We start from the raw sequence: 11,300 nt of genomic DNA on the forward strand, positions 1-11,300 counted from the left end.
TGGGATCTTCCTGGACCAGGGCACAAACCCATGTCCCCTGCATCGGCAGGCGGACTCTCAACCACTGCGCCACCAGGGAAGCCCTCACATGCTTTTTAGTTACCTGTTTACGTAACCATGGTTTTTCTTTTAGTCCAACTAGGTAATGAATTACATCAGTAGATCTAATTGTGAACTGTCCTCACATCTTCAGGACAAATGATACTTAAGGAAGCCTCCCCCCCGCCCCACTGTTCTAGGGCCTGTCCCTCAGGATAGTCTCCTCGGTGAGAGGAGACCCACTGATTCTTTTTTAAATCAGGAGATAAAAATTCTCAGTCCCCAGAGACAGCTCAGGCTACACAGCTCCCCTTAGTCTTCACCGAGTCCCTCCCTGCCTGGCGCCCATTCGCCTCTCAGGACCGTGCAGAGGGGACTGCTGTTTAGGAGGCGGTGCCCCTCCTGGAGGGGTGCAGAAGCAGAACAGGCGCCCACGTGACTGTGCTAAGCCTCGGCTTCCCCACTGCCATCCCACCACGAACAAGGTAATGCCTAGCAGTCATGCTGGGTGTTGGGTCCCTTACTCCCAGCCCTGAAATCCTGAGGCTGTCACCACCAGGGGGCACCAGGAGGACAGGACGCTATGTACTGTGCACAGGTCCCTGGCCCCTCTGGCCTAAGGTCCCCGCTTGATTAAAGGAGGGGAGGGGGCTGGCTCCTGTATCCTGAAGTCTCTCCCAGCTCGGATGCCCGGGGTCCAGTCCCTGTACCCGGATTGGTGCCACCCGAACCCTGGGGTGGGCCTGCCTGAGAGTGACACCTTGTTCTGCTGGGTGAAAACAGCCCAGGCATGGGGGCCCAGAGACAGATCACAGAACCAGAATTACGATAATGTCAAGTTTAATTTGCCAAATATACAAGGTGGACTTGTGGAGCATGTTTGCCTGGGGGCTACACAGTAAACAGGTTTCTTGAAATGATCCATGGGCAGGGTTAAGAATGGGCCCGGGCCCTGGCCAGAGTCAGTCGGGGGTAGGGAGTAGGGTGGGAAGGTCAGGAGTGAAGCCTCAGTCAGAGGGGACTGGCTGGGGATGAGCCATGACCCTCAGAGACCCAGGGCCCTGGCTCCCAGGCGACAGCCCCCCAGTTGGGCGCCGGGGCAACACAGACAGGGGGCCGTCCATCACAAACTTGTCAGCAGCTACTGCGGCTCAACCGCCCCCTGCCCCGCAATCGACCAGACAAACGGAAGCTCTTCTTACCCCACCTCCCAGGCACCCCCCCCACAAGGGTTCTGAATTCTAAAAACAGCCAAAACATTCAAATGGTTACATATGAAATGCTGTCCTGCATCTTTCTGTCTCAAAGATAGCAGCTGCCCCTCCCCCCACCCACCATCCCCCCAAACGATTTCTGTGCCAAGATGAAGAGGAGCCGTGGGGGGCTCCTCGCCGCGAGGGGCTGCTGCAGTGGCGCCGGGGCACAGGGTGGGTGAGACACGGCAGAGGTCCTGGCAGCACGGCCCAGTTCCCTGCTATCTCCTCCCACAGGCCGTGCTACTTATTCAGGGAGAGCGACTGCATTCGTTTTCCTGACAAAGCTGCATCATCTTTTGCTGAGGAGCAGGAAGGGAAGGAGTTACAAGACAACACCACCCCTCCACATACACAGCCCGCACACCCCCGAACCATAATACAACTGTAGGTCTGAAAGGCCTCAGACAACATTTTGTGCAACTGGTTCAGCTGGCAGATGAGGAAGCGACCCAAAGAGAAGGGCCCGGACTGACGCCCTCCCCTGGAAGCCACCGGACCCACGTGTCCAGACATTCTCGTGGAGTCTGGGTGGCTGCCCCCTCCACAAAAGCCCACCAACACACAATCTACTGAGCAAATGGAAACTCTTCTTAGCCCACCCCCCAGGCAGAGCCCTGTAATTCCAACCTCTCCCCGTGGATTCTGAAGCCTGCAATCAGCAACATTCAAATAGTTACACATGAGGTCCTTTGCTGCTTGAGGTCTGTGAAAGGAGCTACTAGTGGGAAGTTGAGATTACTGGGTATCTCCAACGTGGTGACAATGCCCTAGGGCAACTGATTTCCCATCTCTAGGCCTAGAAAGCAGGACAGCAAGATCCCAACACACTCATGGCCCCCACAGATGGAGAGAGGAGTGCATGAGGCCAGAAGGTCATGAGTCAAATGCTCCTTTAAAGCAGACCGGTTCCCCACAGCCAACCTGGCCTGGAAGAATCCCTACCACCTTTGGCCCCACTGGAAGGAAGGCAGGGGGGAAGAGGGACACCTGGGCCAGATATCATCTGTGACATCCAGCTGAAATATGAAATGCTGACATATGAAGAGCTACCCCAGGCAGCTCTCCAGGCTACACAAGACACCAGAGACCTTAGGGGAACCTTCTAGCCTCTAAGGTAGGTGCATCCTGAGGCCTCCCTCAGATGCTGTGGACAGTGCTCTGCTGAGATTCAAACTCACATCTGACTCCGCTGCTGCTGGACTCTCCTAGCATCCTGGGAGGTGGCGGGCAGGAACACCCACCTCCATCTGACAGTGAGAAAGGCAGGCAGACAGGCACGCACGTGCACATACACCCACACCGCCCTCCCCCCACACACGGTAGGCCTCTACCGAACAGTCTGACCTCATACCACTTCATGACAAGGACACTGAAGTGCAGGGCTTGGTGGCCTGTCCAGAACCAGTCAGGCTGCCACACCAGCGGCTCAAGACTTACCTTTCCTCTCTTCTTCTTTCTTCCTGGCAGCCTCCTCCCGCTGTTTCCGGATGATCGCCAGCCGGGCAAGGTCAGCCTTGGCTTGCTCCGTCTTCCCCGCTAAATGCATTTTCATGTAACGCTCTTTTGCTTTCTGCTTCTCGATTTCTTCTCTGTTTGGGTAAAATGGTGTCACAGGGGCCATCTTCCCCACCATTAGCAGCTGAGCTGGATGCGGGAGCCAGAATAAAGCCCAAGCACTCAGGCCTGGGCCCTAGCTCCATGTGCCCCCTCCTTGATGACACTCAGCAAACAAGCCAGCAGTGGCTGTCACTCTGCAACCTCAGAGGGAGTTTCACTGGTGAGAAAGAAGCTGCTGGAAGGGGAGACTCTTCAGCAGCCTCCAATCACACCCCAAGCTTGTGGGCCTTCCCCACGGGGTTTTCAGAGACCCCCCTCAGCTGTCACAGAGTCAGCACAGCAAGGTGGATTTAAATCAAGCAACCCAGTCAGGAGAGAAATCAGGGTGGCTTTTCCTAGTAGCTTTCAACCTCCTATAAGGCCCTTGGTCACCTGGTGGCCATGAAAAGTCAGGGAACAACTTGTTAAAGACCAGCTGTGTGCAGGGCACTGTAGCACTTGGTGTGATCCTTGCACAGCCTGTGAGCGAGCTCTCTGCAGCTCCATTTTCACCTGGGACTCAGAGAGGACTGGGGCAGCTGGTGGACCTCCCTGCACAGTGCTGGACGGCACGGGTCCCCAGTCCCCTCCCAATCCCTATGGCCACAACATCAGGGATGGATGCAGGCCAAGAAGGGTCAGATCAGGCTGGATAAGGGAGGTATCCCTGGAGTGGGGTGCCCTGGAGGAAGGGGCTACAGCATAATTTCTGTTTTTCCTGCTATGCTTCCACTGGGGGAAAAAATTCTGTTTTCTGCTTTGTTTTGTGGGGGAGAAGCTTCTATAGGGCCTTTGGGAGAATGAGATGACAGAGAAATAAATACCGGAGCCAGAGCGCCCACCAGCCACTGGGGACCTCAAGAGCCCAGGAAGCAAGGGCAGAGGAGCTGGGGGCCTCAGCCCCGGGCCCAAGTCACAAGGCTCAGAAGCAGAGGTTACCTTTCTCTCCTTGAAAGTTCCTTGGGCCCATCCAGGTCCAGCTGTGTGACCTTTTTGGTTGTCTGTGCCACCCGGTTGGGGTTCTCAATGTCAATGAGCCCTTCTACACCTTTGCGCTTTTGCTAAGATAGGACAAGAAGCCGGCTGTCAGAGAAGTTTGGCCTGCAGAGCCCCTGAAGGCCACTCCCCATCTCCACATCCTCCTGGACTAGGACAAACTCCCGCTCCACCCCCAGGCCACGTGACTCCTGGCCCAGCCTCACGGTGGGAACAGTGCTTGGGTGTCTTCACCACCTGGGGAGATGCAGGGAGAGCGAGTGCGGGTGACCAGAGCCCATCCTGTGCCTAGTCCCGGCCACCAGGGATCGTTATCCTAGTTTCACAGGCGGCAGAGGCCAACTCACAAGCTCTCAGCACAGAGAGTTACTCCCTCACTTCGAGCTCAGCCTCTGAAAGCAGTTTTCCATGGAACGCCATGCCTGACTGCAACAAGCCATGCTGGATCCCCACAGCAGGGTGGGCCAATCCCTAGCCATCCGGGTGACGGCGGGGAAATGGGACTTGGGAACGAGTCACACAGTCTACAGGTTTGGGGAGGCGGCACAAGAACCTGGAGCTCGCACCTCCCACCTGCCCTGGGGAAGTTCAGAAAGAAGTGAGAGCACAAGTGCTAGGCGTAACAGGTTCGATCAAAGTTTCAGGCCCTGTCAACCCAGCTTTTCTCTTTAAAAGACCAGGGAGACAGCTTCCAAACACCAGTTAATCTGAGCACTGCACGGGGCTCCAGGCACCTCTACCCAATCGGCTACACATTTACACCTCCACCCAGATACCTGACATCACAAATTTAACTTGTCTGAAACAGAACTGGAGACTCAGCCCTCACCCACCCCGTTCCTCCCAATCCTAAGGACAACCTTGTTTTTCTTTCCCTCAGCAAACCCCAATGAGTCTACCTCTAAGACATGGCTTGAATCTGCCCACTCCTCTCCACTGCCATTGCCACCAGCCTAACGCAGCCACAATTTCTCATCTGGATACCTGCTGCCGTCTCCCGGCTTCCACCCTCAACACCTTACAACTCACTCTCGGCAGAGGAGCCAAAACAATCTTTTAAAAGCAAATCTGGGGGCTTCCCTGGTGGCGCAGTGGTTAAGCATCCGCCTGCCAATGCAGGGGACAGGGGTTCGAGCCCTGGTCTGGGAAGATCCCACATGCCGCAGAGCAACTAAGCCCGTGCGCCACAACTACTGAGCCTGTGCTCTAGAGCCTGTGAGCCACAACTACTGAGCCTGTGTGCTGCAACTACTGGAGCCCGTGCACCTAGAGCCCATGCTCCGCAACAAGAGAAGCCACCGCAATGAAAAGCCCGCACACCGCAACGAACAGTAGCCCCCGCTCGCCGCAACTAGAGAAGCCCACATGTAGCAACGAAGACCCAACATGGCCAAAAATAAATAAATAAATAAAATCTATTAAAAAAAGAAAAAAGCGGGCTTCCCTGGTGGCGCAGTGGTTGAGAGTCCGCCTGCCGATGCAGGGGACACGGGCTCGTGCCCCGGTCCGGGAAGATCCCACATGCTGCGGAGCGGCTGGGCCCGTGAGCCATGGCCGCTGAGCCTGCGCGTCCGGAGCCTGTGCTCCGCAACGGGAGAGGCCACAACAGTGAGAGGCCCGCGTACCGGGAAAAAAAAAAAAGCAAATCTGGTCATCTCTGTCTCCTACTTCAAGGCCTCTGCCAGCTGCCCACTACCTACCACAATGAAACCAAAACCCTTCAACAGCTGCACAGGAGCTGCCCTTGCCAACCTTTCCTCCTTCATTCCTCACCACTCCACTTTGTACCAACCAAGTCACAGCCCCACTAGCCTCTCTGTTCCTTGAACTTGCCCAGGTTGTTCCCAGGGCCTTTGCCCTTGCTAACCTGGCTGCCTCGACTACTCTGAACAACAGTTTTCACACAGCTGGCTCCACCTTGCTTTTCAGATCTCAGTTTAAAAGTCACCTCAGCACACACTACTCCAAGTACCCTCGATCACGGTCTGTCTTATTCATAATACTTCTGGCTGCTTGAAATCATACTGTTCATTCATTCCTTATCGTCTGTACCTCCCTATTACAATGTAAACCCTGAAGAGCAAGGACTCTGCCTGTACTACTGGGACGGGTAATGTTTGCTGAATGGATGAGTCTAGGTCCCAGGCCCCCCTCAGACTCAGTACCTGGTAATCATCTTCTTCATCCTCGCTCTCATCTGAGTCTAGGGATTTTTTCTCCTTTTTGGGGTCACCTGCAGCCCCATCTCCACCTTCTTCTCCTTGTTCCTCTTCTTCCTGTTTCAGAAATGGACAACGTGAGGTATCAAAAATGCAAAACAAACCCCCAAGACTGTGATCCAGCCGCCACCACCCCCAGACTGTGGACCTTGAGAAATCAGGCCCCCAGAAGGCTGCAGCCAAGTATGATTAGAGCCCCACTCTGCCATGCTGGCCTCCAGTGGGGGACCTGTGTCAGAGGCAGCCTCTCCACTAGGCTCCACAGCCTGGAAGCCAATTCCAGTCCAACCACCACCTCGTACAGCCATAAAAGGCCCTGCTCCTCTTCTCAGCCCAGGTACCTCAGACAACCAGGGTGAGCAGCTCGTCTCCTAGGGTCCAAAGGACGTGGCTGTGGGGCTGGAAAGCACAGGCCTGCTCAGCTTCCCTCCCGCTCTCCCTGCTTCCACGTGGAGCTGCCAAACTGTCCTTGCTGTCCTGGGCAAGGCCCCCTGCTTTCCACTCTCCGTCAGTGGCGGGCCAGCCACTCCAACCTGCCCACACAGAGGCCCGGCTGTGCCAGCTTCCCATGACAACACGCCGACAGGACGCTTCCCTCTACCTTTCTTGCCTCCCAGCCAAAAACATCCCTTACAAAAACCATATGACCTTTGCCCCTTAGCACCTGCCCGCACACTCTCCAAGGTCCTGGTCAGCCTCTGGTTCCTCCACCAGGCCCTCCCCACCACCCCACGCCACCCTACGCCCCTCTGATGGGCATGAAGTGTCAGTCTCCCTGACACTTCACAGCCGTGCCCCTCATCCAGCCTGACTGTGCTCCCTTTGGCCCTTAGCCAGGTGAGGATCTAATGGTGTGGTAGGGACATGGACACCAACAATGGAAACACGTTCTGTTTCCTGACAGTGGGCTGGAAAAAGGACTGGGGGAACAGAATAGAGGGACCGCCTAAGCTTCGACCGGAGGGGGAAGGGTGGGAGTCACGGAGGAGGGGATGCTGAGCAAGGTCTGAAGGAACGAATGGCACTCTGCCTGCTGGGGGTGTGGGAAGGCAGGGGCATCATGTCACAGCAGGGCTGGCAGCAGTCCTGCATGGCTGGAGCACACAAGTAGGGGTGCCGAGAGCCCGAGCTGCAGACGGGCAGAGCTGGGCGAGGGAGAGAGGAACAGGAGCAGGAACACAGGACCACAAACGGAGACCCACCAAGGCACTCGCTGCTGAGTGGACAAAGTTCTAACTGATCCAGTCAGAGGCTGGCTCTCCTCCTGACTCTCAGCGGTTGCTCTGGGACTCCCATCTGCTACCTGCTGCCTGTCCCCTCCAATCGAACCTCAGGTGTTAGCTGCTTCTTGAGAATGGGTGGTCCTTGCCTGGCCTCTCCGGGTGCCAAAAGCGCAGGGTGCCGCCCTGGGCTACTGGAGTGGCCCGGACAGGCACATACTCACCCTGGCCTTCTGCTTTTCAGCCTGGAGCTGTGCGTCGATCTCCTCGGGGCTCGTGTACTGCCTTGCCCGGCCTTTGTGGCCTCCCTTTCTCCCTGCACAAGGATTGGCAGTTTAAGAAGGTGGGAGGGAAGCAGCTTCCTTGATTGCCCTGGGCCCCAGGCTGTGTGCTGCTTGAGGTGCTCTCAGCAGAGGCTGCAGACCTCAGGTACCCCTCACCAAGCACCACCCAAACCTGTACCCTTATGTGTTCAAAGGGACAAAAAAGGAAACACACAATCACCTGATGCAGTACCAAACCATGTACTGGATGTAGGCTCCCACAAATAAGACCTGAGGGGAGGATCTGGGGGAGGGTGCACCACATGGAGTGACTGGCTAAATCCCCTGGTCCCTTTATCCAAACACAGTGGACTCAGATGCAATCATGAAGAACATGTAACACTCGCCCCTGCTGTCACAACAGTGCTCTTTACTTGCAATGTTCTGTCATAGCTATGGGCTCATTTCATCCCCAGATTAAACCTATGGCACACAATCACGGCTGGTCCCACTTTATAGACAAAGGAGACTTGAGAGTAAAGCAGAGTGGGGAAGAGCACAAATGTTGGGGTCCAATCCTTGAGTTCAAATCTCAGCTCTACCACTTAATAGCTCTGTGACTTCGGGCAGGTACTTAACCTCTCAGAGTCTCAGCTTCTTCGTCTGTGTCCCTACCACATAGGGTTGTTGTGAAGATGGATTTGTTAACATATGTAAAGATGTTGGCACAGTGCCCGGCACTGGACAAGCACCACAAAAATGTCTGCTATGACTGGTAGTCTTCTAATATAGCACCTGGTGTGGAAAAAAAACAAAGCCACTGGTCACATCGGCGATTTACTACAGGTGTCAGGGAATATAATAAGATACTTCACGTTCACCTAAGTCATATGTATGGTAGAAAGAGAAAACTTAAAACCTAGAAAGGAAAAATTTCTCATGCTTGGACTAAGAAACACAACTGGCAAACAAAGTTATCTAAAGTTGAAAATAAAACTGACTACCTTCTAAGAGTAAAAAATGTGACTAGCAATTAAAGTTCATCACAGATAATCAGTTTTACAGTCTGACCCTCTTGAGCCAAGACACTAGACTGACCCCTGCTAAAGCCATCAGCCAGTTTTACAGAAGGGTGGCACCCCCTCAGCTGGTCCTGGAGAACGCTGGGGTGGCTGTGGCCTGGATCCATTTCCACCTCTCCTGGAAGCTGCAGCCCACCAGGTATCTCGTGACTCTCTCACTGAGAGCAGAGAATCTGTAATTAGGCAGCCAGAGCTGCTCTGGACTCCAGAGCCAGTAGCAGAGATACTGGCGTCCCATGATTTCCTAAACAGCAGCTGCAGAGCCATAACTGGGCTGCTGCAGACCACACCACTCATTTTTAATGACTACCCAGGGTTCCCAGGGGTGTCTCAGTCTATGTTCATCAAAGTCCTACTGTGAGAGATCAAGTTTGCCATCCAAAAAGTCAACATCTTTTCTTGCCCTCTTAACACTCTAAGTAACAGGAACAACTCAAAATTGACTACTATAGGTTCTCATCCCCCACGCTTGGCTATGCGATAATGATCTTAGCTTGGTCTACAGTAACTCTTATCAGAAGCTTTCCATGCCTTTAAAAATGCTTCACAGGGGGCTTCCCTGGTGGCGCAGTGGTTAAGAATCCGCCTGCCAATGCAGGGCACACGGGTTCGAGCCCTGGTCCAGGAAGATCTCACATTCTGCGGAGCAATTAAGCCCGTGCACCACAATTACTGAGCCTGTGTGCTACAACTACTGAAGCCCGCGTGCCTAGAGCCCGTGCTCCGCAACAAGAGAAGCCACTGCAATGAGAAGCCCGTGCACCGCAACGAAGAGTAGCCCCCGCTCGCTGAGACTAGAGAAAGCCCGCGCGCAGCAACGAAGACCCAACAGAGCCAAAAATAAATTTTAAAAAAAGCTTCACAGGTTTCATAACAGAAACAAAAGTTGGTCCTTGGCTCTTGGAGAATTCTCTTGGAGAATTTTATACTGTTACTTACATCTTCATGTTCTCTCTCTCTCTCTCTCCCTTTTTAAAATATTTATTTATTTGGCCGCGCTGGGCCTTTAGTTTCGGCATGTGGGATCTAGTTCCCTGACCAGGGATTGAACCGACCCCCTGCATTGGGAGCGCAGAGTCTCAGCCACTGGACCCAGGGAAGTCCCTTCATGTTCTCTTTTACTTTTCAAGCAAATTAACACAAGCAAGAAATGTAAACCTTATCTGCCCATAAAGCTTTCACAAGCCAAAAAGCCAAGTCGTTTAAACAAGAATCCATATTTAGGATTTTCTCATTGTAACCTCCAACCTTGGCTCAAAGCATCTATTAAGTAGGACTCTTAGAACCAGAATTCTGGAGCCAGAAGGTACCCTTAGTATCCCTCCTTCTGCAGAACAGGAGACTGGGGAACACAGAGAAGACAAGGCTTTTCCTACCACAGAATAAACCAATACAGACCTAAGTTTAAAGAGATTCAGCTCTGTAAACCCTGTGGGCTGACGCATCTTAACCAACGTAACACACGAGCAACCAATATCAACGGAACATCTGTTCTGCGCCAGGAGCCAGCCAGGCACGGCGAGTGCTCTAGTTTTACGATCCCGACCGAACTCTCCAAGCTAAGAGTTATTTCCAGATGAGGAAAACAGGCTGGAAGAAGTTAAAGAACTTGTTCAAGGCCATAAGGTTAGACAGTGACACAGCTGGGCTTCGGGTCGAGCACTATTGACCTTAAGGGGGAAGCAGATAGAGGATGGTCTACAACGTACTGGGAAGCCATGGATCCTTTACGCTCCTGGCCAAGGAACTGGCAAAGTCTAACGACTAACAGTAGTTAATTATTACTGGGCACTTAGCGACTATCCAGCACCGCGATGCACTCTCCACATGGGTTACCTAGTTAAAACCTCGCGTCAGTATTGTGAGGCAGGTACAATCACAACCCCACCTGCAAGTGAGAAAATTAAGACTCGGGGAGGTTAAGCGACTGGCTGAAAGGCACACATCGAGCCGCTCGAATAGGGCAGTCAAAACTAGGTCGGCCAGGCTGAAGAGCATCAAGTTAGGTCGCAAGAGGCAGGCCTGGCTCGCCCAGAACCCAGGAGGACGCACGTTTTACGCGCGAGGCAGGCGGGTCCGGCACTGGCGCGCGAATGCGGTGACTCAGTCCCCGGCGAGCCTGAAAGTGGGAGGAAACTTCAGAGCCCCCAGGCCGGGAGAAGGGCGCCCTAGATAGGCCTTCCGGATCGCCAAGGACCCAGAGCCTCCGAGTCTCCTCAGACCCCCGAGGGAGTGGCTCGAGGCCACCACGCTCTTCAGTTTCCCCAGCGGGACAATTGGGCTTCGAGGCCCAGGCCTGGCCCTCAGTCCGAGCAGACGTCCTCCCTCTGTGCCGCCCTCCGAGGCGCCCGCGGGCTGAGTGGACAACAGGAGCTGGACTCTGGCTGCTCCTCGAGGCCCGCGGGCCACACGCGCCCGCCCCTCACCTCCTTTAGGCATCGCGGCTCCGGCGGCTGCAGCGGCGGCGCCTCTAACTGACACCGGAACCGGAAATACTTCGGGCTCGACTTCTTCCGCCCGACCAGTTCCCCTCTGACCCCGTCCCCACTCAGCCAGCCGACGCCTCCGACGTCGGCGCCGCTAGGACCGGGTACCTCAGTGAGGCAGGACTGTCCCACGCACCGCCTGA

General features: G+C 54.5%; 1 protein-coding gene and 1 long non-coding RNA gene across 4 annotated transcripts in view; one reads left to right on the plus strand and one right to left on the minus strand.

The window, feature by feature from the left end:
• The window catches only part of PDAP1 (PDGFA associated protein 1), a 29,043-nt gene extending 17,879 nt beyond the window's left edge, over positions 1-11,164 (minus strand). Inside the window, exons 1-7 of one of the 3 annotated variants that reach the window (XM_027125837.1) lie at positions 11,098-11,164; positions 7,551-7,642; positions 6,053-6,163; positions 3,831-3,952; positions 2,733-2,884; positions 2,474-2,542; positions 863-1,594 (exon numbers count right to left, since the gene is read on the minus strand). In XM_027125837.1, coding sequence (XP_026981638.1) covers positions 1,536-1,594; positions 2,474-2,542; positions 2,733-2,884; positions 3,831-3,952; positions 6,053-6,163; positions 7,551-7,642; positions 11,098-11,110 — 618 coding nt within the window. In that variant the 5' untranslated portion in view covers positions 11,111-11,164 and the 3' untranslated portion in view covers positions 863-1,535. Of the gene's footprint in view, positions 1-862; positions 1,595-2,473; positions 2,543-2,732; positions 2,885-3,830; positions 3,953-6,052; positions 6,164-7,550; positions 7,643-11,097 lie in introns of those variants that run through there. The other 2 variants (XM_027125838.1, XM_027125839.1) reach the window with 2 other exon arrangements.
• On the plus strand, positions 1,589-4,264 carry LOC113630453 (uncharacterized). The gene is made up of 2 exons (XR_003436980.1): positions 1,589-2,409; positions 3,962-4,264. It is a non-coding gene; the product is annotated as an uncharacterized LOC113630453 (long non-coding RNA).
• Positions 11,165-11,300: the final 136 nt, after the last annotated feature.

This window comes from Aethalodelphis obliquidens, unplaced genomic scaffold (assembly GCF_003676395.1).
Source record: "Aethalodelphis obliquidens isolate GAN/ISIS:26980383/991018 unplaced genomic scaffold, ASM367639v1 scaffold30, whole genome shotgun sequence".
In the NCBI taxonomy this organism is placed as follows: Eukaryota; Metazoa; Chordata; class Mammalia; order Artiodactyla; family Delphinidae; genus Aethalodelphis; species Aethalodelphis obliquidens.